Below are 27,604 nucleotides of genomic sequence, written 5' to 3'. Positions count from 1 at the left end.
GAGTTGTTTGGTTTTTTTGAGGGGGGGAAGAATGAGCCATCAGTATTTATAAAACTGAAATAAACCATGTCATATAGAGGAATATTTTTGATGCAGCAATAACTGCTTTCAAGCCTCTTACACTGTTCTAAAGCAAGAATTGGCTGCAGGACCTCCAAAGCATGCTTACAAAAGGTAACAGAAATAGCAGTGCACACACAAATTTATAGGAAGTTGCACTGATATTAACAAACTAAAACACAGAAGATGGGAGAAAGCAGCAAGAGTGACATCTCATAGCCCAGTGCTGGGCTTAAACCTCCTCTTGCCTGCCTGAGGCCTGCCCAGCCCTCGCAGGTTTATGTCTTCTACCTCCATAAACCACTTCATGTTGTTTGCATGTCTTCTGGAGCCACTGTGCTCACTGGGCATTAACACGTGCTTAGAAAAACAGAAGTTACTGCTCTGTTTCCCCTCTAACCTTATTGCAACTCTAACCTGGTAGTTTTGGGCAAGAGACAGGAACATTCCTCTCTTGGAGATCAACAAATACTTTGTTGTCCGGTTCCCCTGACATGAAAAGAGCAAGAAATACCCTTTTGTTAAGTCACTGCTTAAGGAATCCATCAGTTCCCATGTGAGGCAGCTGCTCTGCAGCATTACTCCTGTAAAATATTAAGGACTGCACACAGCAGTGAGATAAGGAGAGAAAACATTTACTGAAAACACGAGAGCACCACACACGTGCATTGTAACATTCCCAGCAGCATCTGACTCCGGCTCTCAGACACCCACGGAGCTCAGCTCCATCCCTGCCCAGCGGGGTGAGGGGCTCATTAACAAAGTGGCACAACCCAGGGTACTACATAAAAAGCACATGTTTTCAGAGTCTACTTGGTGATTTCAAAACATCCTCATCCAAAGATCAGCTTCCAAAGGCAACTCAGTCAGGAAAATACCAAAAAATACCAACCATTTTGTGCTCACTAAAAAATACAGCACATTAATGCACTCAGGAAAGAGGCTAATCAAAGCAAAATGAGCTTCAGTAAGAAAACACCTATAAGCTAAATGTAAATAAACATCCAAAATGATGCTATAGGAACCAGAGCATTCAGTACCATGAAAGTAGGCCTGCAATAACCATTTTTTACTAACAAATCCATCAATGTGCCTTAGAGCTGCACAAGGGTTGCATCTCACCATGTTCCACGCCAGCGTAAGAGAAGATACTTCCTACTTACATTGTCCTGCTGTAGATAATAGTCCTGCTGCATTGATTTGAGCATTTGATACATGAGGGCCTTGGTTTTGTTAACTTCTTTGCTTAAACTGCCCCTCCCCACTACTTCCATAATCAGCTCTGTGGTCACAGGACTTGGGTCATAATTTTTCTGTTTTTTACCAGTTAAAAAACTACATCTGTCATTTGTAGATACCATTACTAACCTTTTGACCAGATCTTGCAGTTCACTCAGAGTACAGTGAAGGATAGTGTTGCATAGGACACAAAGCCATTTATGATTTCGTCCCCTAACCTGCAAAACCTGTGAGTTTTCACTTACCACAGAACACAGTAACCATCATCCAGTGGCACAACAGAACTGGTATCTAACATGGGAAGAGCAGTATAATGTCTAACACAGGAATAATAATAAATTTATTACAATAGAAACAAACAGATAATGCATTATTCCATGTACAAAATACTGATAGCACTCTGCTGCCTCGGTCAGTGCTTACTAAGTATCCACATTTAAAAACATCCTAAAACTGATGACACCACACAGATTTATGGAGGTCATAGCAATTTCTTGACACTACTGTAAGAGAGCCCAGCTACTCTTCAAGGTTTGCTGCACAATACAGAGAGATGGGGCAGGATGTAATGGGAACATCTGACATTTGAAATTCTGCACTAGGAAATCAAGAGGGAGCAATTTATAAGCATGGTGGAAATATGAAAAATGCATGAAATTAAAGTTACTTGTGGCAAATGTTTTCATTAGAAGTGCCCAACAATAAGGCAGCTGATGACTGACTTGAGTGCCCATCATTGCTCAAGACACAATGTGCTAATTGTCAGTTCTACTCCTGAGCTGTTGTTTTTTGCCTTTTCTGTTCAAACAAACTGATGTAGTATAGAAGCATTTTCCCTGCACTGCATCAACTCCCAAAGGAAGCCAGATGCCTTAGAAAGACTCTTAATAAAAGAAATCTAGCTGTGAGCCTGCTGGATTGACTGGTGTCACTTGGCCTTTATACTGTTGGTTTTTCCCTCCCCACCTTTACACACACAGTTACTGAATTCATAGAGGAAGTCAGTGTGCACATTAGTATCTCTTTCCTTCTCATCAGCCTCACTCTTTTGGAGTGAGAAACGTGATCCATGCTAACCAAAAACCGTTTACACAAAGTTGCATTTAAAATAAGCTATAAAACACTTTTTTTTCTCTGTTTAGTTCCACACTCCCACCCCCAGGTGTAATTATCCAGATTTATCTCACATATTTGAGGAATGCCTTAAAAGGCTGTAATTTATCCCATCTCTGAGCAAAAGGCAAAATGATTCCTACAACCACTGAGAAGTTTGCAAGCACATTCTAGCTGGAGCTAATTTATTTCTGGGGCAGTATGAGGTCACAAAACATACAGTGTGAAAGGAATACTGGCACTGAGCAAACTTTGAAGCAAATTAGGACATTTTCTCCCTACTCCCTCTTATACCAGACTCCCTGATGGAAGTCCACAAATAATTTCTTCTCTAAGAAGACAATAAAAACTCATCTGAAATACAGTCTCAAGAACCATATATACACATTTTGTATATTTGAGAATGCTGGCAAAAGTCCACTGAGGCAGAAGATAAAAAGCATGAAGGCTAAGTCTAACATCAGGCTCTCTACTGAACCTGACACCTAGAAACAAAACATAAGGCTTCTTTCTTCTGAAGTAACCTCCCCAAACTGTGGTTTTCCAGTGGCATGTGGAAGAGGCCAGCTGTTGAGACCTTTTTTCTTGCTTCATGATTTAGAAAGTGAGCTGTTATGCAGCAGAGAGGCAGGCCTGGCGAATGCTTTGTGCCCAGGTGTTCAAGAGTGCTGTGACTGAATGCTTGTCTGGAAGTTGCAATAGTTTTGAAGTCATGTATCGATACACTGACTGCAAAAAGGGGTTGGCTGCTGGAAAAAAAAAATATAACAGATAAAGGCATTTATAATAAAAAAGTGTATTTAAAAAAATTTAAAAGACGAGTAATGTGAGGTGTTCACATTTCCCCCCTACTACCACATACACATGCCCAACAAATGTCATGCCAGCAGCCTCATACCATACTGTCTGGGGTTTTTTATCCACAGAGGGCTCTGATCTGGATAATCCGCTGGAACGCTGAGCTGGAGTGGTGGGACATTTGGAAGATTCTTGTCATCTAGGATGCAAACATATTTCCCATCAGAACAAAGCATTCCTTGCTGGACAGAAGGGTTTTTTGCATAATACAGCTTGTTTTCTAGCCTCTGAACCCCAAGGAGGAACCTGACCATACATCTCCTTTTTTACTGAAAGGAAATCTCATTGCTCACTTTACCAACACTCTTGAACTTTTGGCAGAAAAGCCTGGCAAACATAGCTCCATCTCTTACACACTTCTGCACCTTGCCATTCTCACCATTTCATCAGCTCAACTTCACCAAGTTAGACATCTCATTTTTGAAAATTAAGTGCCTCATGTATCAATGCTCAGGACAAAACCAATCCCGACACTTCAAAGGAAGCAGGGGAGGAAAGAATCTATTTTCCCTACTGGAATCCAAGAACAAAACAAGTAAACAGACTATACCACTTTATGATTATTCAGCTAGGATTAAAAAAAAAAAAGCAATCTGAATTAATTTCTTGAACATACACCATTGCCAGTGATCATTAGTACAAACTGAAATAGACCATCCCAAAAATTAACTCACCATTTCTCTAGCTCTGTCCTACTTGATGGAGGCACAACAACTCACATATCAGATTAGGTCAAATCAGGAATCAAGATTTTGCTAGTAACAGGTAATTTTCTACACACTGAGGTTACCAATTGCACTTCAGTGCAGAGAAAGGATCGATCAGTGTGAATGAAATCCCCAGGAGTGCCCTGAAACAGGCTGTGCAGAATGTTGTGATGATGCAGTGCTATGATAAGTATAGATATAAGTACAGACTTCATGCAGAAGTCGCAGATTAGGCAGATTCAAGACTGTTTCAAATTCCTACAATCAAGCTCAGCACTTCTTTCTGAATGCAGCCCTTAGTGCCTCCTTGCTTACCTAGCTTGCATATGAGATGAACTGTGCCATTATTGCTGCAGTGGGAAGGGTCCAAGTTCACCAGGAATTTAGGATTTAATCTTGCAACTTCTCCTTGTAAGACATTTGGAATGGTCTGCCTTTCATCCTCTTCATATTTCCGTTTTCGAGGGGAAGCAACTGGGGCCCTGTGTAAAGCACAGTCCACAAAAGGACCAGGAGAAAATGTATTTGTCAAATACTTTACAGGTCAAAAAAGAAAAGCTATAACTCACCCCCCTGCAAAAACCCCTCTGTTCTTTTAACAGCTTCTACAAATAAACATTCTTCCCCAGATAACAAACGCTCAGGACAGAGAGCAGGTGGGTGATACGTACGTGATGGGCGGTCCATGGATTGCAGTCATGGCCGGCATAAACGTCCGGTACAGGGAATGGTTGAACACTGGGGAACGGATGTTGGCCAAAACAGCATCCAGCAGTGGCTGACACAAGTACTGCTGTTTGGTTGGGGGCACTGGGGGAGGCGGTGGAGTAGGCTGAAACACAACAGAAACCCTTTGTCTTTCAATCATCACCAAAAAAGAAACATCTACCATTAATTCTGCAAAATTTTGTAGCGGTAAACTTCCAATGCATGAAATGCAAATGATTCTCCAAACTGCATACATTAACAGTAAGGGAGGAGAAAAACAAGCAAAAAGACATCTGCCACTTTGGTTTAGGAAGGCAGTCCTGAAATCAGCCACAAAAGTTCACCGAAAGAAGTATTTGAGTCTTGGCACAAAGCACAAGAACTTGGAAGTTCAGTTAAAAGATACATACAGGTGACTTGTGTGAAGTAAATGCCCATTTTTTCCTGTTTTCCTATTTTGTCCAACCTTACTTGAAGCCTTAACAGCATGAGTCACAAGAAATGCAAAAAGTTACCTTGCCTTTCACAAATGAATTGCTTATCTTTACTAGCACAAAGCCTTACATACCACAGCCATATCATTTTTCAGCTTCTCCAGAGCAATTTCGCATTTCTGCAGCGTCTTCAGGGGGCACCTGTGGAACAGGAGAAACTTTATCACCACAAAATGGTCACCTTAGCTGAAGTGTTCCTGCTATCTGTGCCCCACAGAGCCTCAAGGTAAACATGGCAGGATGCTAAACAACAAATTTCTGGAATAGCTGGGAAAATTAATGCCCAGCCAAAAGGAAAGAATTACCGTTTTGAAGGGTCAGTCAGGATATCCAAGAGACTCTTCATTTTACTCAGGTCCTTCTTCCTGTCTGAAATAGTACCAGAGACATAAACACTGACTACAAGGATAGCTTCAATTCTTGCAGACAGAAATACAATATAATGTCAAAAGTACATAATTTCATGTATACACAAGTCAACACTGAAGACAGTAGCGTGGACCACAGATCTTTAATCTACTCATAAATATATCCACTGCATACACTCTATGTGTCTGAAAACCATCAGAAGTAAAGGAAAACTCATGAGAATTTAAGAATAAGGATTTTGCCCACTCTTCACAGTAAAATCTTTAGCTATAGGCAAGAAAGAGCAACAAACTTTCTGTGACATTTTTAATCCCTGGAATAGAAACCATCACATAAGGCAAAGTACTGCTTCTTTCAGCAGAAGAGAGAGCTGACAGAGAAAAATGGATGGCTAAATATAGGGAACCTCACCTTCATTTTTATCTATTTTATTGATCATCCTCCGGAGTGGCTCAATGTACTTGGACAGCTGTTTGAGTTTTTCCAGATACTGTTGCTCCTCTGACTGACCAGAACTGGCTGGACTCATGACAGAATTTGGATTTCCTGGCAAGAAGGAAGACTGCAGGTCACAGGGTGATAAAAGATACTGCAGAACATTATTCTCACATTTCAGAATCTAGATCTGAAACGTGACACTCTCGAAGTGTAGCTCATGTCAAACATCCAAATCCACAACTGGATGCCCTTCATAGTTCAAGTGCTTGCCCAATCCTCTACTCTTTGTATAGAAATATCATGTTCTATGGACTGAACAGCAATTCCCAGGTAATACCATTTTTTTCTGAAAAGTTCCAAAGTTCCATATATCCATTTTCTAGGTCCTCATTTTGCCTTCACTCTGATGCATTAAACATTAAATCAACACAGTGAATTTGCTGCAGTTTTCCTTAAGTGAGTGCTTTCCAACCTGCAAAGCACACAACTCTGGTGTGAGAAGGAGCCAGTATGTTACCTCCACTCTCAGTATCAGAAACTGCTTATTGTAGCTGGGAGGGAGAAGAGCAGCTGCCTGTGATTAAGTGGTTACATCCTTTACAACTCTATGCTGTTGCTAAGGGTTCCTTCCCGCATGGAATTAAGGAACTTGCTCCATCAAATTAAGTATCATTCTTTTTTCAAAAGACTGGGGAGAAAAACCCCATTACATATTTCAGTGATGAGAAAAGAGGTTTCATTTGATTTTGATTTGAGGTACCCAAGCTATTGTGTTATGTGGTGCATGTGACATGTTCACTACTTGCAATGCTAGCTGCTTCGTGGAGCTCCTTAAGTGCCAAAAATAGCAGGTTTCCTGGGAATCACTACAGTTACCAAACCACAGCCCAACTCATGGTCTGCAGTACAGCTCTCAGATCATTTACCTGGAGTGTTTAGAGGACCTGGGGATGGGACACTGAAGTTCTGAGGTGTTCGTGCAGCTGCTGGGCTCTGGGATGGTTGTGGAGATGGACTGGGGAGAAAGCTGCTGGGTGAGGGAGCAGGGCCAGAGCTGAAAAATAAGCACATAATCAAACCTACCAGAATCTGACAAGGAAGGATCACCAGCCTGTGAGCAGATATGATTTTAGTAAGCATTGTTATGGCACTCTGTAGTTCTGTCTTGGTGAGGCTTTCATACACAGCTTCTTTATTTAAAAAGGGAGTTTTCAGAGTGTATCCAGCACAATCCTACCTGTGCTCTCAGTGCAATTGGAATTGAAATTCATTCACTTCAGTGGAAACAGAGTAAGATATATACTGAATGCTTCTGAAAGCCTCACCCTTATGGCATTAACAAAGTCCTCAGAAGCTGCAGTGTGGCTCACCTGACATTTGAATTTGGCTGAGAAGTGGGCTGGCCTGGCTGAGGCGAGGGCTGTGGCTGTGGTGGGGGAGGCATTGACTGGGGTGTTTGAGCTTGTTGGACAGGAGATGGGGATGACATCATGGTAATATTGTTCTGGCTGACCTGAAAGGTGGGAAAAGATAAGATCAATAACAACAAAAGGGAGTAGAGGATGGGAACCTAACTAAAAGCTTTACCTGTGGAGAGAAGTGGATCCTCAGGCCTACAAGAAATGAAAGCATTAGTTTCCTTTCTCCCCCATAAGGACAGTCCCACCTGTGTCACTCTTGAGGCTCTCAGGGCAGTACTTCATATCAACTTTACTAGAAATAACCACTGAAATTGCACATAATTTGAACAACTAATTGCTTTTCACTTCCCAAACCATCATATTGCAATTAAAATGTCAGAAGTACCATGTGAAAAACCTGTACTTTATTAGAACTAAAGAAGAGCAGGAAGAAAAGACAGTTCTCACTTGAGAATTAAGAGTCATAAACCCCCCTCCTTATTTTGACCTTTTCATTACAGTCTTCAAAGGTCTGTCAGACTTGACTGTAGCATCCCAACTGGTTTTCTTTAGGAAGAAGGAAGAAAAACAATTAAGTAAGCCATAACAGCAACATCTTGTTTAAATATTCAGCTTTGAAAAACTGTGTGAGACAGAAACACTCCAAACTGAATGCCTGTGTGGAAAAAAAAATGAAGTAGTTTTCTGACCTTTGGAGAGCGCTGAGCTGTGCCTGAAGGACAAAGAGATGAATAAGAGCATTTCCAGAACAGCACCAAACTCTGGGTAACAACTAAGTTTATTCTGTACACTCTACAGTGCCAGAAACGTGAGTAGAGCCCTTCCCAAATCTTCGTTCACGAAGCCTAGCCATGACAGTGCCAGAGCCGGATGATGCTCAAATTTGAGCAACTTCTCACATTTGTTCTAATACACATTTTTTCCCTTGATCACTTAAAACCAAACAAGAAAACCTGTACAGTGGCCCGGAGTATGATACAGTAATGAAGATGTTAAGTGATCATGTTTGTTTAAGGCACATGCAGAGTTCTCATGACCTGAGGCTATAAATAAGTACATATAAAGATAAATCATGGCTCAGCAACCTCTGTGTCCATTCTGTAAGTCACTGATTAGCATCTTTATGAATTAACAATTCTGTTTCCCTCAGTCTAAATCAATTTTAAGCAAAGGTGACAGTAAATCCCCAAGTCCCAGATATGTCATGGGTGCTGCAAATTGGCGTTGTCCTTCACCCTCTTGTTAAATACCCATTAAATCATCCAACTGTATCCACAGGACACGATATTTAGCACATTTTAATGGTATCATATGGTCTACTTTTGCATGTACACACTGAATACAACAGGAAATGCTTTGATTGGAATTTCACATTGCAGCTCTGCAAGAGGCCTCATTCCACAAAAAAACCAAAATAAAATAGGGCACAAAGAATCCCCAGCTCTGTGCAAAACTAGGCTTGAAGATGCTAGTTTATCAGCCATTAAAGAATAGTTTAAAATCAAATGCAGCCTGACGTACTATGATGGGTTTTTTTCAACCTTCAATAATCCCAGTACCTTTGCAACCTCTCCCATGAAGATAAGAGTTAGAACAAGCGAGGCTGAAATGATGTTTAAATCAGCTACTATATCTTCCTTTTCTCCATAATCAACAAGCACTTTGGCTGTGCTTACTGTTACACATAAGAAGTGGATTCTTTAACAGCATTTGTCTCCTCAACAGCTGGAAAAGCATTTTTGGGATTGAAAAGCACAGTCTGCCTCCCATAGAAAGCAAGCAGCTCACCACTGTTTGGAAGGAAGCTGGGATGGACACTACAAAAAGCATTCCCTGACTTCTTACAGGTCTATTTAACATTGTATTAAACAGCAAATAATTTAGAGCTTGGATGCTGCACCCATTTTTCCTCAGGTCAAACTAAGACCACTTTGAGTGGTTCATCACTTCCTGAAAATCAGGCCCCTTTTAAGTGTCTCAGATTGGTTACAAAGGATTACTTCAATCCTTATGTCTTGGGAAGGAAGGAGAAAGGAGTTCCATTAGGTTTTTTGCCAGATTTAAGCTTCTGTATCTACTTGAACACCAAGGACCCTTCACATTAATTTACAAATGGTGCAGAAAAGCGAAGAAAAGGACATGCAGCATCTCCTGTGCACATCAGCACTGAATGAATTGAATGTTTTTGCATTATCCCTTCTCATTCAAGTACATGCACAGGCAAACAGCTTTCCTTCTTACAACAGGTTTGCTCTCTGCCAGCTTCACTAGAACATACCAAAGGCCCAAATCTAACAGTAAGCAAAACTGCGACATTTTCAGAAACGTGCATTCAGAACTGTGCAACTCTGAACTTACTGCCTTGCTTTGCTTTGACAGGAGTTCACTTGCTACATAATAATTTCAGATGTCTTTCTGTAGAATAGATCTTCAGGTTTAGATTTTTACATTGTTTCCAGGATATGGATTAAGATTACAACAATTTAATGAAATTTCAACTTCTAGGTAATGCTCTTTTCAGCTGACTCAGAGTAAAAAGAAGGCTTAGAAAAAAAACACCAACAAAAAAACCCCAAAAATATCTATAAACCCAAAAGACAAATAAAACCTTCCTCCAGAGCTTTAACTCCATTGAACTCATTTAACTCCAGAGTCAAGCCATGATTACTTATCATTTGTATACTCTTCATCTTCAACAGATATAAAGAAATGCAACTACATATTTTTTCAGAGGGATATGAATTTCTGCCCTACAAGCATGTTCATGATCAGCCATGACAGCCCACTGAACATTTCCATGTTCTGTGACTCTACAGTGTCCTGATCATGACACCAAGCCCTAATCTTCTGAAGTCTTGGCCAGGAGATATATTTAGGCTTGCCTGATAAAAGTCTGCATTTACATCCACTAAATCAAAGCTATACTTAGTGTTCAGAGCCCACTACGCTGAAAGATAACCCAGCCATAAGGCCTATCTCCAGTTTGCTGAGTCTCAGGCAAGGACAGCACTCAGGAGATAAGGCTGGTGAGAGCTTTCAGAAGCTCCCAATAGCAAGAGTGTGCAAATATGCAGAAGCCAATGGCAAGGAAAGGAGCCTGCAACAAGGAACTGATGGGTAGTAATGAGGAAATTTTTAGCCTAAAGGAAAACTCCAGAAAGCATTTACAGTACTGTAAATCATTGTTCATGAAAAATTTCTTTTCTTCTTCTGCCTTCTCTAGTTGTTCAGCCCTCTACATCATTTTCACAATCCTTGGCCTCCTACTGAGAGAGCTCCTTGATGACCAGTTCACTTGGTGTTGGAAATCAAAGCTCCTCAATAACAATGACAGTGCTAAAAGATCAGCCTATGGCACTGAATGCTTGAACCAGAGGTCTTTTGTTATGGGTCAAATATTAAATATAAGTGAAACTAATACTTAAATACCCATGGGAAAGCCTCACCATCAAACCAAATATTGTAATTCATATGGGAGATGATTGTCTCTCTCTGTATAAACTGCTACACCAACCAAAGCTCAGAGTAGATTCTCCTCTGACTCCACAGCTATGCCCAGGTTTATCAGTTAACATATAAACACTGTCCTGGATTGAAATGACCATCCACAGATGTGTTTGCCTAGGACTACAGAATCTTTCTGGTCACTTTAACTGCCTCTGCAAATTCCTGAGAAGAAATGCAGTACTCTGGCCTCATGCACTTTCCAGCAACAGCTGGACAGGTGCTGCCAGCCTGCCTCCACAGGCTCTTTGATGCAGGTACAAATGGAATTCTTCTGGCAGTTGCTCTTACACAACCATGAAAGAAAAGAACAGCTTGAATTTTTCTGGGTCCCTGATATTATGCCAAGAAGCTACTCCAACTGAAACGAGCCCCAGTTTACTAGTAATGAAGAAAGCACCTGTACAGAGCATGAACATATGACAAGCAAGGTCCTGATCACAACTCAGCCAGTAAACTGCAGTACAGACTTGCAACACTCTCATAAATCCACACTGATAGAGCGAGAACCTCTAATTTGAGACCTGAATCAATTCTGAACACGGAAAAGTTTGAAATGTTAAAATAAAGACCTACGCCACTTTAATAATGCTTTATTTGATATCCCATGCTCTCAGTAAACCTGTTATTTAAAATGAAAAGGGGTCTATAAAAAAACCCAACAGCCCAACACCCTGAGAAACACCAGCAAGTTCGTTGTTTGGTGCAAAAGTGAAGGTCCCCTTGCTTGAAAGCCAGTGCTACACAACCAGGCAGTGAATCCCTGACACAATGTGCTTTGACTCAGTAAATACCTGTGGCATTTGCTGTCCGCCCAAGGGAATGGAGCTTGGTGCTGTAGCAGACACAGCGGTGGTAGGCGGGAACCGTGGTCTGATTTGCATCCCACCTCGGGCCATAGGTGCGGTGATCATCTTTGAGGACAGAGGGACAACAGACAAAAGTAATCGCAAAACAAGAAATGCAGTGCACTGGCAGGATGAGAAGCACATGCAACCTCCAGGAATTAGGGGGAGGGGGAGCATGAAGGGAAGGTTAGTGAGCTTTCCTCTAAAGGTTAACCTGACATGCTAGCTTAGAAACCAAACTCCTTTTTATAGCCCTTCTATCTGTTTTCAGCAAGCGCCTAATGAATTCTAGTTATCTCCAGAGCGATGTGTAGACTCAGATTCGTGGGTCGAGGGTTGACTGTGCTGTCACTTCCATAAATGGCTTTTCCTAAATTTTGCCTGATATCTTGAATTTCTAGAATTCTTGGAAATAAGTGCTCTGAGATTGCTGTCTGTGCTCCATATAAGAAGCTCTATAATGCCATAGGTTTCTGATGTGCTTTCCCCCACTGTGGACTCAAAAGGTTTAGCAGTATTTGCATGAGCCCCCTTCGCAATAAAACAATCTGTCACACAGTTCAACAGCAACTGTCAGCACAAATGCTCTGGGCAAAACTCCAGACCAGCCTAACCTATGACAGTATAACAATGCCAGACAACAAAAAGGACTTCTGGGTTTGACGAGACTATTTCCTTTCTTTTGTAACCCACAGAATAAGTCAAATATATCCTTTTGATTTCCATATCTTTGACAAATACCCATTCCTCTATTACTAAGCTGGGCTAAATTATTCTGAGTCCATAATCTTCCTCAAGCACAGTTTGATTCTCCAGCTGTAAAGACTGAGCACACCCTAAAGAACAATCATTTAGGATAAATGATGGAGGTTAGCATTAGAATGAATTTGTACTTTAAAATAGTATTAGGACTATGCTGAGGTGTCTAGAAGTCCCTTTCAGAACCATCAGCCTGCATAAGTCGTACAGATTTAATTTTATATACATATGTATAGCCCTCTGTTACTTAAGATTTGATATTCCACTGAGAATTTGATATATACTGAGAATTTACAACAAATACACCGTATTTTTGAGGTTGTATTCAGGTAACTTTGGCAGATTCACTTATCAGTAGAAGAGCTTCTGTTTGGTACTCTAAAGATCTACAGTAAAGTTCTCTGGCTACCTTTTTTTTCTAGCTTACATGTTACCAAGGAACCCATGCAGTCCTAACTAACCAACAAGTTCATGTAATCTCCTTCCTCTAAATGGTTTGGGGCACTCCTGCTTAGTGTTCTATGTAAATGGACTGAAGCAGCCAGCAACATGTTTCTAAAGAGTCAGAGAATGCATGTGCTTACAATTGTTAAAAATAAATAAAATTAAATACAACATAGCAAGACTGAAAAAGGAAAGCAATAACTGATAAAGAAAATAGTGTCAAATTCAGCACAGCTGTTAGTTCACAACATCAGAGCAATGCAGTCCCTTTCCATCCAGGAAAAGAGGGATGGTCAGAGACAGGATTTCAAAAGAGAAACAAATGAGAGCGCTTCAGACATCACACACACATGCACACGTGCACACACAGCATGCAACAGCCACCACGAGCAAACACAACAACCCAGCACTGCCACAAAGCACAGGTGGATGCTATGAAGTGCAGTGGAGAGCTACGGTATCAACATGAGAGCTGGTGAAGCAACACAACCCTAACAAAACCAAAAAAAAAGGGGGAAATTGCTAGGGGAAAAAACCCCCAACGTATCCTTCCAGGCACAATCACCCCATCTTAGACCCTCGTGAACGCACACGGATCTCTGGAGCGTGTGGAATCCCAGGGATGTTATGGTGACCCACATGTCCCATCTTGCTCCTGTTTCTCATGCCACACCACCAAAGTGTGAAGATTTAATTACTTCCACTGAGGCCAAGGAAATTAGAAGCACACTCACAGTTTAAGTGTCTGGCAAACCACTGAACACCAAGAGGACAAACCCCAATTCAAAGGCTTTCAGCTGTTTGTAGTATTGCAGTTGGTCAAATGTGCACATGCACACAATTTTGGGTTTGATTTTTTGTATTTTTTCAAATGTGTGCTTTCGAAAGGAAGTGTATATATAAAATGGCACTAATTCCACTCTCTTAACAAAAGTAATCTATTTTTCCCCATTTTCCAGCTGATTTACATTTACAGAACCTGTGATCCTTTGACAAAGGAGTCAGGAAAGGGGGTTTGTTTTATGCAAAGCAATATATCCATGAAGGAGCTGTTCTTGTCTGCCTAAAACAAGAACACAACCAGAAATGTTGAAGTACTTTTGAAAAAGATTTTATCTGAACACAAATCCTCCTCCACAAGTGAAATTGATTTTTATGGCATAAAATTCTAGATTTTGTAAACTGAGATAAAGCAGAGAGCAAGAAGAGGAAGAGAGTATTCCTCCAAAGTAAGATACAAAGCCTATTATTTGATAAAAATGAAGTGGAATATAACAATTAGAATCCTGAACTTTTAACTTTCTTTCATCTAAAATCCAAACATTCAGAATTCTGTAAACACACAGCTTTTGGTGAGCATATGTACATTCAGTACTACTGTCACTCCACTAAAGTTAGCCTGGATTTTCAAAAAGCAACAGCCACTCTGCATTCTGAGCACCTGAAGGAATTGCACCAGAACAGTGATTTAAACTTTATTAATACTTAATTCCACTTGATTATATGGGTTTTTTTCTTGGTGCTGCAAGCTCTTGTGTAGCTCTCTGGTCACTAGGACACTCCTACTATCAGCTTGCCTGTGACTTACATGCTCACAAGGACCAGACACCTGAGCAGGGTAACGTTGACCTGCATGGTGCCATTATAACTTCAGAGAAGAACTTCAAAGTGAACCTATGTTTAAACCTGGGATTCCTTTTACTTTTATGCACAGAGGATGTACAGAAATTTTATGGAAAAGGAAAAATACAGACATATCAAGCAAAATCCCCAGTTGGAAAGTCCCTAGAAAATATGATTAAATTTAACAAGCAAAGATTAGGACAGGAGTTGTTTATAACAAAAGCGTCCCTGGACCAAATGAAGAAATCAAGGCAGATTTATTAAAAATGCTGGTGCATGTACTAAAAATGTACTAACTGCAAAGCAAAAATCTACTTTAAAAGAAACTTCTTATAAATTAAAGAGAATTCTTATACACTCTCAACACTGAAGCTGCATAGTAATATTATACACAGCCACAATCTTAAAAGTAAGTATTACATACAGAAAATATTTCCACAAGTACAAGAAACCCATTTAATTATTAGACTTCACAGTGTTACATGAATTTTAGTAGACTCATATTGCGATGGCACGAACATAAATGGAGTAAAGCCTCTGTATGTGGAATATTCTAAATTCCACATGTGACAGATAAAGAGCAATCCCCGAGTTTACTACACATGACTGAATAAAGCTGCAATACAAAACTCACTGTCAACCATCTTATCACCCAAAACTTTTCAAATGCACTGTGCTGTTAAGCCACTGGCATATGAAGTCACTAAATGGGGCAAGAATTAAGTTGACTCTGCATAAACACAATCCATCTGCTTTGGAGTTGAAAAGAGCACTATTAAGTTAGTAAAAAGAAGAAAAGTCAGTCTCCTTCCAGTCAGCCTAAGTCCCTGCAGTGCCACCTGGAAATTATTTAAGAAACAAACACAAGTTTTCATTGACATTTCAGCTGTAAAAAGAGAATTCTCCATTGCTGCCAGTACTGTACTTACCACTGCATCAGCTTTTACATGTTATGTTGACTCAAGCCAAAGGACCAATGCAGAAACAGAACTTAGCCACCAACAAGGGTGTGGGCCACATGAGAGTTATGATGGCACAAAACACTATCCCTGATGAAAGTCTGGGAGATTTATGTTAAAGAACCAATTGCTATCACAGTCCACATAAAAACCTTCCATAGGTCTTACTGAACCTATAATATTACTTGTGCACTGAAGGTAAAATGGTGCATGAAGACATGGAATGTCTGGGTATACAAAATGAACTCTGCCATTAATCCTAGTCAGCCTCATTTCATCTGTCTGCCTGTCTCTTCATCTACAAAGTGGTGATAATTGTACTTACCCATGTCTGTAAAATGCCTCAATACGAAACACTACAGAGGTAAGCCATGAAAGACTTTCATATTCTTGTGGAAAATGGGATGAGAGGTTCAGCTTAAGCCATTCCCCATTTTTTTTCCCCCATGTCTCCTTCATCCCAGACACACATCAAGGAACAACCACTGGGGCTACAAGCGTATTGCAGGATAAGAAAACTGTGTTAGACAAGAAACTTTCACCCAGCACTTGTTTGGGTTGTTTATTTTAATGTAACTCTGCACTTGTGACACACGCCATTTTTTCTGCACAATTCACATCCAGAACAAGAGCAATCTAGATCTACTGCCCATTTCACTCAGAAAAAGAATGAAAGATGAAAGAAATGAAAGGGGAGTACAGAGAGATTTCACTGTCTATACAATTTTTTATAGTCAATACACGAAGATGGAAGGTAAATCACATGTGATTAAAGATAGCAGGCAAAGAGTCACAGTACAGAGATCAGTTTACACAACAAAGCAGTCACCTAAGAAAGTTTAAGGAAAGAAGAGGTGATACACTCCAGGTACCAAAGTCAGACTTGTAGTGTGCCCACAGGAAGCCTTCTTACTCATGTGCATTCCTGTGTCAGTACAGGCAACAACCGTACCTACTTGGGACAGAGAGCATGCACAGAGAGGTTGTCAATGAAATCCTGCCTCTGACTCCAGGCAAAGGAGAAACAGCAGAGAAGACCATATCCCATTTATAGAGGGAATGACCAACGTCAGACTCCTCATCAGAAAACCACCAGAAACCCATCTCCATGCTCATCTCTAGCATGCACTTGCTACAGGCCTGTGACCAGGGGTAGTGGCTCCTGAGCCCTTACCTGCCCTGAAGCTCCCATCTGAGCAGCCTGGGCCTGAGCTGCTTGCACTGCTGCCGCTGCCTGCTGCTGCTGCTGCACCAGCTGAGCTCTCACCTTGAGTTTGAAAAGAAAAAGCAAAGTAAACATACATACGTGATTAGGGTATGACACTTCTGTTTCATTTAGATTGACTATTCCCATAAAAAAGGGTGTAGAGACATGATCAGGCTCACAGACTAGAGTTTTTGAGGTTTCTCAGTGAAAACAAGTTCCCATGTTTATAACATTTAGAACAGTTTTTCCATAGACTGCACACCCAATTCAGTTTCTTCTTGCAACTTCTTCCCTGTATTATCAGGTCTTCTATGACAGTACTAGATACCTAACTTTCTGGCAAACAGTTAACCACACTTGTGGGTTTTTCCCCTCAAGCACCTGCCAATGACCAGCGTTTCAAATATTTATACATTCATTACAACTTTCAGCGTGACAAACATGGCATTGAACTACTCCTAGCTTAACTGGTAGGAGCACAAAGTGGACATATCAACTCATCCATTTCCCAAGTGTGGCTGACACTCCACTCCTCCCCAGCAAGGCCCAAAGAAAAACAGGTCTGAGCTTTGGCTCAACAGCACATATGGAGGCCCGACAGAAATGACTGTAGCAGTTCAAACAGCTGCACCATTAAGAGGATGACCCAGCAAGGGGTTCAACAGACTAAAACTATTGTCTTGTCCACATTCTCCTCAAGGCAGGAACAGCCAGTACCTTAAACTGTGACCAAAACCTCTAAACAAGGCAGCAGAAGCAAGGCCAGCATGCTGGAGAGCCAACACTGGCTCCAGTCAAATGCACCAGGCACTTCAAAGCACTTGCTCATGTTCTGGAACAGCAAACGTCATGGAGGTAATTTTTCTTCAACCAGAGTTTGTTTCTTTTTCTTTTTTTCACTTGTTCATTCAAGAGTAAGACAAGAAATTATTTTTTTAAATATTAGCTGGATAAATGGTTTTCACAGATTTCCAGAACTCCTACTCTTAGGCACAAAACTGTTCTCTACTGGCAAGGCCCAGACACAAACCTTTAAACACCCTGTACTCATAACAGGCTAGCTACAGAGGTCTTAACAAGTTATGGTTGTCCTACTCATTATTAGTAAAAATCAAATATATTTTTTATTTCTCTGGAGGATTATGACAAACCAACAATATCAGCTGGTCACCAGCCCTTACCTGCATGGCTTTTAACTGCTGTGGTGTAAGAGTAACAGGCATAACCTGACTGGGAATTTGTCCTGAGATTGCCTGTGGCTGAGATACCATGGGCTGGGGCTGAGGTTGGGATTGTGGTGGAAGTTGAGACTGTTGTGCCTGAGCAACCTGTTGTTGTTGTTGCTGCTGCTGCTGCTGTTGCTGCTGTTGTTGCTGCTGCTGCATCTGTTGCATCTGCTGTTGCATGACTTGTTGAGGTGGCTGCTGCTGTATCTGTTGTGGTGGTATTTGTTGCTGCTGCTGCTGCTGCTGTTGCTGCTGCTGTTGTGCCTGTATAGCCTGTGCCTGCAGCTGCTGCATTTGGGCAATCCGCTGTAGTTGTTGCTGCTGCTGTTGCTGCTGCATCTGAAAAGCAGGAGAAGCCAGGATGCTAAAGCTTCCAGCAATGCAACAGCAGGCTTGTTTTTACAGCATAAACCAAGAGCAAACAGAATCCTAATACATCAGGCTGACGTTTTAAGCCCAAAGAGAAAGCCCAACCTTTTTATCCACTCACTCTTCATATATCTCAACCCTACACAGTGCTACATCCCATAGTTTTGACGTTACAAGCTTTCCTCATTACTAAAACAATTTCCAAAAGCAAAGGTGAAGTACATCAGCTTCTCCTGTACAAATGGGCTCAGACACACTTCTTCAAATGTAACCACCCTTTGCCAAAAACTGCACAAGAATATGACAGCTGAAGTCTCCTCGGTTGCTTTTGTGCCTAATATATATATTTTTATATATATATATATATACAGTGTCTATATCTATATCTATATCTGTATCTTGTGCATGGCACACATTTTTTAAAGTGGCAACATGTTATTCACACAATGACAAAACAGCCACTACTGCTACAGTAATTCAAGTGCTGTTCTTTCCCACATACCTATTCTTGTCAGAATGAAAGACAATCCTGACATTTATAGAAAGAAAGAGACAAAGATTTCAATTTTCTATTGTTATGACAGAAGAAAGCAATGAAACATCTGTTAAGGCTTTCCTCCAGCATGTAATATATTGCTGTCAATTAACTTGCCAACCTGAAGCCCTACCCTGAAGTGGAAAAGCACTGGTAACAGGCAGAGCTGATACTCTACTTCCACACAGGTCAAGCTTCACTTGACAAGTAACCCATCACAGATCACCTCATTTGCCATTGTAGCTGTTTGTCATCACCTGCTGTTGGTTTTGCTGCTGCTGCATCTGCAGTTTCAGCATGTGCTGCTGCTGCTGCTGGACAGCTTGCAACTGCTGCTGTTGCTGCTGCTGCTGCTGCGCCACCGCAGCGGCCGCTGCCTGCTGCTGCTGGACCTGGAACTGCTGCTGCATGGCTGACTGCTGGGCCTGGAACTGCTGCTGCTGCAAAGCCACCTGCTGCTGCTGGAATTGCTGCTGCTGCTGCTGTTGCTGCTGGGCAATCTGCTGGAGCTGAAGTTGGTCTGAAAAGAAAGCAGACTGTACTGAAAACATGAGACCCAAACAGCGCGAGATTAACATCCCTCATTAGCAGCATATGCTTTTGCTTCCTCAAATGGATGAGGCACTTTAATAGCAGAATGAATGACACTTTCTACTACCAACTTCTAATTCACACACATTGAGTCAGCAACCGAGGTAAAGAGAATAAAAATGTGCAGGAGGAAATGTGCACCGAGGTCATCAGCAGGAGTACTGTACTACAGAAAACACAGGGGAGCTCTACAAAAACAACGTTCTGAAGTTGACAACAGTAGGATGAAAGAATTTGCTCATACAACAGCTAGATTGTTCCTCACTATACTAAGGAAGGCATTTATCCCATTAGGTAGCAGTACTTAAAATCAATTCTTCCCAGCAGTTCCCTTGGCTGATTTAGCCAGAACTATGACATCTCTTCAACACCTTTTCCTTGGGGAAAGGAGTTATTACTGAAAAGCTGACATAACAATTTCAGTGGTTCAAGCAAACTGAGCACTTACTCTGTTGAGTAGCTGTAGAGACACCAGGCATACCATGAGGGGCCATTCCAGAGGTTCCAGGAGGCTGCTGCTGCCCTGGGAGACTCATCTGTTGTCCCATTGGACCAAGGCCACTCATCCCACTCATGGGTGCTCCTTGAGCTCGGGAAGCCATGCCCATCCCAGGTGCCCCTGCTGTGGGACCCCCAGTTAGATTCTGCAGGGCATTCATCGGATCTACAAAGAAAACAGTGACCAAGATGCAGCTAGCCACGCAATTGTCTGCCCAAAATCCTCTGTTCTCCATCCTCCACTCTCTGATCTGTTGGCTTCAGACCATGACTAGATCCAATACCCCGGGAAACTAAGATTCACTGCTGTGCCTGTGAGACAAGAGGCTTCTGGCATATCTTTGACTCTCTGTATATAGAGTGGAGATGATTCAAAGTGCTTCAGAGTTCCAGAGTCCCACATAGATTCTAAATACATTAGAGAAAAGGAACTTCTTAGCCACCTCCACACAAGTCAAAACAAGCTGCCAACAAAAGTCCATGAGGATATACAGCTTATAACCTCAAACACCAAGAGGGTCCCACCATGGATCTTCTTCCTCCTGAAGTCAAATGGAGAAGCAATGCTCAGACCAGAGGAAGTACTTTGCTATACAGTTCCCCCTCTAACATAATTTTTATTATGCAGTGGATAAATTCAGAGCCTTTCAAGACAGTTTTCATAATCTGAATCCTGGGCACACAGAAAAGTGAAGTCAAAGAGGGAATGGCAATTCAAGAGAGCAAAACAGAACACAGGGTGCAGAAGCAGCATTAATCAGGTAAAGAACACAGCACTCCCTCTTTCTCCAGCAGCATGTAATATTCCAGCTAGGGAATACACAGATGCTTTCTTCTTAGTACTCCACAGCCCTGATTCTTAAGCTGTTCTATTTAGACATGGGGAGCACAGGGGGAAGGAAGGAAACAACAACAACAACAACAAAAAGGAACTCTTACCACTGACTGAGGCTTGAGATTTCTTATTGTCTGAAAGGAAAAAACAATTCATCATCTTTGCCAATCTTGTCACACACAAATTTGGCCATTTAGATACACTCTCTACAAGAAATATATTCACATAATTAAAAAATTAAATAATCATTATCTACTGTAGTTCTAATAAAATGCCAATTTGGTAACCAAAATGCTACATAAATAATGGAAAGAAGGCAAAAATACAGGAAAAATTAGGAAGGAAGAAAAGTAGTATGAACAGTAGTTTAAATAATTTTTCAAACATTTTTCAATTATAGATGATGTGTAAAAGAAACAGTATTTAGAAATCAGGCATGCATATTACAGAAAGACTTTTAAAGCAACTTGTGAAGAGTCACATGCAGAAACCCTAAAATTTACTTTTTTTTTTTTTGGAGGATGTGATGAGCAACCCCATGACTGAGGAAAAAAAAGAAGCCAAAACTAAAAAAATCACTTACGGATATCTCGAAAATGGATAATGAGTCTGGCCACAAGAGAAAGATATTCCTCCTAAAGGTGATAAATGAGTATTTCAGCATAAGAAATAAAAACAGAGCAACCATTACTTTCTGGTTCTTCCTCAACATACTGGATTTTACTTTGCAGTGTCTGTGGGCTTTTCAGAGCAGTTCACTTCCAAGAAAGTCTGTTTATTAAGTCAGAATATTTTTACTGATAGGTCATTGCAGTTGATGGTACAAGAAGGCCAACAAACCACAAAATTCACAGGAAAGAACCTCTCTGACAGTTACACTAATAGGATCACAGTATGTGAACATTATAAACCAATACATCCATTTTCCAGTTCTTATCCACTATAAGTCATTTTCATAAGAATTAAACCTTGCTTTACTTCATGTACTGGCTTATTTTAGTCCTTGAATTATGTCACACTCATACTACCTTTTCTTAAGCTAAGTTCATATTACAAATACAAGTAAAATAATAACTCTGAAGACTAACATGATAGAAATGTCAGAAGTGAAAAGACAAATATTCTTTGCAGCATTTTATTACTTACATGTTCCTCATAACATGTAAGAAACTGCAGAGGGCTGAGAGAGCCTTCCTGCCCATGAAACTACCACCTCACCAGTGAGGATGCCAGCCACAGGCATAGATCTGTGACATCAGCATTATAAATTTTCACCAAGACAAGCTCTATCTCAAATGTGGCTTGTTTGGAGACAGCAACAGTATCCAATTTCTCCTAACACAGCTCCAGGGAAGAAGTTTATGTTTTGGCAGAGTGTAGGGTTGTACACTATTGCCAGACTTTCACAGAAACCACAGTGCTTCCCTTGGTGTTACTCTTGGCAGAGCCTTTGATATCCCAGGTTTTTCTGACCATCTACTGGTCACATGGATGGTGCTACACTTAAATAAAGGAAATTCTACGCAATTCACTACACACAAACATTCAGGTAAGAAAAGTGCAGTTCCATACGTGCATTAAATGCTGCAGCATCAGCAAAGCTGTCTTGCACTAAGTCCAGTTTGATGCATATATTGGATGTAGAACACCTCACTTTCCCTCAGGGTAAAAGAAGCACATATAAATCAAAATTTCAAATAACTCTATACTACAAGCAGAGACAGTTAACTAAGTGCACTGGCTTTGCTGTTTCTGCAATTTGTTCCAAACTTCTTTGGACACACAATAACTTCTGGAAACAAATAGAGATGCTTTACCCTTGTTTTGGCCTTCATAAACACATGACTCTCCATATCTTTGCTGGATTTATTATGGGCAACACCAGCTTTCCTCATAGCTTCATCACTGAAAAAAAAAAGGAAAAAACAAGGCTAGGTATTAATTGAGGACATCAGTAAATACTTTCTCATTTCTAGATATAAAACAAACAAACAGAACCCCAAACCAACACCACATACAATACTTAAAATCACCACCCTTTAAAGTTTCTTCAAATGATGGAGAACAAAGCCAACATCAATATTCTTTGCAGAAATTCAAGAACAACTGCAAGGCAAGTCATTATTTTACCACCTTGACAAAATACCAGGAGTTGTTCATTTTAGGAAAGCTCATTGACAAGACTAATGTTTTCCATTTTAGGGGAACAATTTCCCCTGAATTTCTACCAGGTCCCGTGCAGCAGGAACGGTGTTTGCTCAACCAGTAAGCTGGTTCAGCTTCCTGAATTAACTCAGTAACAGCCACAGAAGTGAAGAGCAGATGCTACAGCCTTAAAATGCAGGAGCTTAGGCTGCCACAACTCATTCCCTTTCCTCACAAACCAGCAGCAGACAGCTGACCTGCTGCAGCCTGCAAGGTAGAACACAGTGAACATCCTACCTGCTGCAGGGCTCTCATGGTAACCTGTTGGTGTGGTCTGGCAGACACTAAAAAAATGCTGCTTATATATGAAGTTACGTAAACTGAAGCTGAATCTGAACATAATGCAGGACAAGTATTCCTCCATGGGCAAACAAGCCTTAAAGTGAACTGCTCCTGAAGGAGCTCTGCTGCGGAGGAAGAGGCTACATCCAATTCTTTATTGACAATCCCTTTTTTAATGCTTTCCCTTTTGGAAAGGCTGCCTCTGAATCCACACTATTCTCTGAATCCTCCTTAACTTCCCAGTTCCAGTACAATGGCAATGCCTTTCATGTTGAGAGCACTGAAAACTGAGCTGGCAAAAAGAGAAGACAAAGATTACGCAGAGGCAAGTAAAGAAAGTAACGTAGGTAGTACTCAGTGGCTGTGATACAGACAGGGATCAGTGTGGAACTTGTTACCAGGAACTTGGGGGAAAAAAAGAAATTATCTACTTTTACATGTATCTACCTTTTCCTTTTGAAGTTATAGAACATGAAAGACATGTTATTATGACTACATCCTCATTACCAAAAATGCCACTCCAAGCTCTCCATGTCCTATCTGTTAGCATTCCAATAAAGGTTTAGACTAGGAGGAAGAAAAAACACACAACTCTTTCCTTGTTTACACATTTAACTGCAATCAACATAAAAATATTTACATTAAAAGACTAGGAAAGTCACTTAAAAAAAAGTCATAGCTTTAGCCCAGAGTTAAGGATACCAAATAACGTATGGGATCCTTACAGAACACTGAACTTGACAAAATTCTGAAAACTAGATGGTACCAGACAATCCAACCTTCATCTGCCTCATAAGCACTTAGTAAATGCATCACAAGATGTGCATGAAAACTCTGTGTTTTGGATTTCATGCACAACACTCAAAAGTTGTGGTTTCAAAAGACGAAGTATTCAACACCACCAGCAGCTTCAGGAATTCCCCCTCCATTCCCAAGAAGCTTGTTTCCAGCCCAAATATGTGCAACCTCTCACTAAGGCCAACTGGTCTGGCTGAAACATCTTGCAAAACACGTTCTCCTTCAAAACTACACCAGCTCCCTCCCCAGTTCACACCATGACTGCATGAATCAGTTGTTCCAACGAAACACGAGGGCAATGAGTTCCAGGGCCAGCACCACATTAAGACATGTAAAATCACCATATGCTGCTTTGTGAAATAGAATATTTGATCACTATGACACTCAGTTAACGAACCTTTCTTGCTTAAAATAGCAATGGGTGGGCAGGGGGGAGTGTGCTGGTGTGCTGTCAGCCACATGCATCCACATTACAAGGTTTAAAAACCTCGAAGTAAAACTTTATTCCCTTGATCTTGTGTGGATAACTGTCTCACACAACATTGCTGTTTGCTACAGATCGGGCATAACAAATGTTATCAATAGCAGCCCTCACTACAGGAACACCCCTGTAACACACCCCAGCAGAAGGCCCAAAGCAGGAATCACTCACACTACTTTATTCACAGTTGCTTGACAGAACATGAGGCCTGAAGGTCCCAGGTCCCCAGCACAACTCCTTCAGCTACATGAGGAATGCAAAGGACCATCCAGCCTCCCTAATGCCTTGTTCTAGCATTACCTTTCCTTCCAGTTCTGCAGAGATGAAAAAACCCTTCCCACTACACACAGAATCATCCCTTCACAGCTTCACAAACATATCCTCCAGGAGAAGGGATTCCCTCTGGCAGAGGTGACAAGGTAAGAAGCCACCCCTGCCAAGTCATGCTGGTACAACTGTCTGTGTGGCTTTACCATCAGCAGTACTGAAGAACAAGCAAGGTTAAAAATAACCACTTTTCCTGAGTTATTTTTAACTTTGAGAAATTTCCCTATCAGGTTCACTGCATGGCAACCCAAACACTTGAAATGAACACGTATTGCAGTAGCTTCTTCAGTTCACAGTTGTGTCAAAATAAGAATTTATAAATAACCAATCCCTCACTTCCTCTACGCTCCCAGGAAGGGAGAAACATCTGCCCTCTTGGACTTTTTTGCCTGAATTCTCATCAGACAACCTAGGCTGGAATATAAAATTGAGGCTGCTTTATGAACCGGTTTTGTGATGTGTTTCATGGAGAGCAACAAATGCAGACAACCTTCCTTTTCTTATTTTTCCTTCATCACTCAAAAAACTTCAGTTGTTCCACTCTTTTTCTGCCTGCTTGTTCCTCAGTCTCCTCCTTTCACATACTCTCCACATTCTCATCTTTATTTCTGCTCATACATTCTTTCTTCTCACTCAGCTGAGCCACTAACTAAAGTGAGAAGATACAGACGAAAACTTCAAGCAAAAAAACAAACACAAAATTAATGGAACAGCCCACAACCTGAGTTACATCCCTTTTCTACACTCAACATAATTCCCTTCTAACACAGCCTGGAAGCAGCTTGGGGCAGGAACTGTACACAACCACGAACTGGGTTTACCACCACACAACCCAGATCAGATTTGTCCTTCAGGCACCACCAACATTTAAAAACACATTAAGGAGAGGCCTTCAGGAAGGAGACTCTCGCACACCAGTATGTACCAGCTCTGTGTAAGAGCCAGGATAAAGGGATACCCTGCAAGCAGAAGTGTATATCCACACTCCTACATCACTGCAGTCTCCTGGAACATCCTGGGAGAAGCCAAAGCTGCTCCTCAGACCCAGTCACCTGGGCTCAGGCTTTCCTTGATCTTGGAAGTCCTGCCTGGGTCTGCAGTCACACAGAGCCCAGTACTGAAGAGGTTCTTGGGTCATCAAAGGTACTATTCTCTCAAATAACCCAGTCATACACACTGACCACTTACACAGGACACTTATTGCCCACAGCATCACTGAAATGTTCACTCACATGTCACTCTTAAAAAGAATAACAAACCAAAACCCCAAAATCTTAAATTCAGTGTTGTAAAGGAAACCCAGGCGTGAAACTGCAACAAATTAAGACTTCTATACCCAGCAGCCATAACAAGGCACTCAAAAGGAGTTATGTGAATGGTTCCACACATTTATCATGTTTATTTCCTCAAAGCTACACAAGGGCACTTTTGTTTGCTTGTTTTGATGAAGCAGCAGAAGAGGAGGAGGAGAAGCAAGGAGGGATTCACCTAAGAACATTAATGACTTTACAGAAAGCTTAGAAAGTGAAACATCAGTTCTGAGCATCAAGAAAATTTGCATGGCTTTGACAGATACACATTATCATTACTTCTTTAAAGAATACTGTAACAGTTTAGTTCTGGAACAGCACCTTAACTGAAGTAAAGCTACAGGCACAGGTAATCAAACAGGAAATTGCTTTTATATCTTAAAAAAAAAGACTGTCAATTTTTAGATATTGATCCTTATAATCAACAAATTAAGGTCAAGCTTTCCAAACCTACATAAATTAGGACTTCAACATTACTTTAGAAGCAATGAACAGCGCTTTCCCTTCTGTAACAACTATCTCGCACAGGACTGAAGAGCCTTCCATAACATAAGAAAAGCCTGCAGAGCAGCAAAGTAATTCAAGTAAAGCACTCGTTTCACAACTGAAAGGGCAACATGTTGAACTTCACATTAAACCACCAGCATTTTTATCTGATATTTGCTCTAAAAAGTCAGAAACAAGCCCATAACAGGCGTTTTCATAAAACTGATTATGTCAAATTTCACACCACCACGGACACCGCCAAAATCGAAGCCCTAAAGCAGATGCTGTCAAGCAGGACTGGGAGCCGGTGCTTCTGGGGAAGAGCAAAGTGCAACGGGAGGAGGATAGGAGAAATTAAGCAAAAAAACAGTCTGAGCAAATCCTGGTACCGGCCCGGGAGACAGGAAACAGCGGGGTCCGGACACGAATCCAGGCAGCCCGGGGAAGGCCGGAAAGGCCTCGTAGAGCAGCGCAGAGAGGCGGGACACGGCCCCAGGGGCGGCAGGAGCCCCTCGGGCGGGGGCCGAGGCCCGCGCGCAGCCTGCCCGGCACCGGCCCCGCGGAGCGCACTCACATCTGGCTGACGAGCTTCTGCCGGAAGTTGGTGCTGCGCCAGTCGGTCTCGGGCCCGGTCACGTCCATCGCTGCCGCGGGCACCGAGGGCCGGGCACCGACCGCCTTCCCTCCGCCCCACTTCGCTCCCTCCGCCGCCGCCGCGGAAGCGCCGCGCGGCCACTTCCGGCGCGCCGGCGGCCCCAGGGAAATGAAGTCCCGGCGCGAGCCTGGCCACCTCTCGCGAGGGCCGGCGCGAGGCTCGCTGGGAGATGTAGTCTGGCCCGAAGGCACGACAGAACTTGACCCCAGGGGTCGCGGCCGCCGCAGCCCCCGGTCCCGCCGCAGCACTCGGGGC

At 41.7% G+C, this 27,604-nt stretch overlaps 1 protein-coding gene across 1 annotated transcript; it reads right to left on the bottom strand.

Moving 5' to 3' along the window:
* Positions 1–674: 674 nt before the first annotated feature.
* MED15 (mediator complex subunit 15) lies at positions 675–27,420 on the bottom strand. Its single transcript, XM_027696835.1, has 18 exons — positions 27,269–27,420; positions 22,623–22,710; positions 21,389–21,440; positions 20,910–20,939; positions 19,921–20,136; positions 19,139–19,401; positions 17,933–18,310; positions 16,719–16,811; positions 11,706–11,825; positions 7,357–7,499; positions 6,913–7,040; positions 5,960–6,094; positions 5,485–5,548; positions 5,254–5,320; positions 4,649–4,809; positions 4,293–4,459; positions 3,311–3,409; positions 675–3,161 (listed from the first exon to the last, which is right to left on the bottom strand). Exons 1-18 carry the CDS (start codon positions 27,334–27,336, stop codon positions 3,025–3,027), a joined length of 2,409 nt encoding a protein of 802 aa, XP_027552636.1. The 5' UTR covers positions 27,337–27,420; the 3' UTR covers positions 675–3,024.
* Between the last annotated feature and the right edge of the window lie 184 nt (positions 27,421–27,604).

This window comes from Neopelma chrysocephalum, unplaced genomic scaffold (genome assembly GCF_003984885.1).
Source record: "Neopelma chrysocephalum unplaced genomic scaffold, ASM398488v2 Primary Assembly neopelma1_116, whole genome shotgun sequence".
In the NCBI taxonomy this organism is placed as follows: domain Eukaryota; kingdom Metazoa; phylum Chordata; class Aves; order Passeriformes; family Pipridae; genus Neopelma; species Neopelma chrysocephalum.
This window is presented reverse-complemented; position numbering and strand designations above follow the sequence as displayed.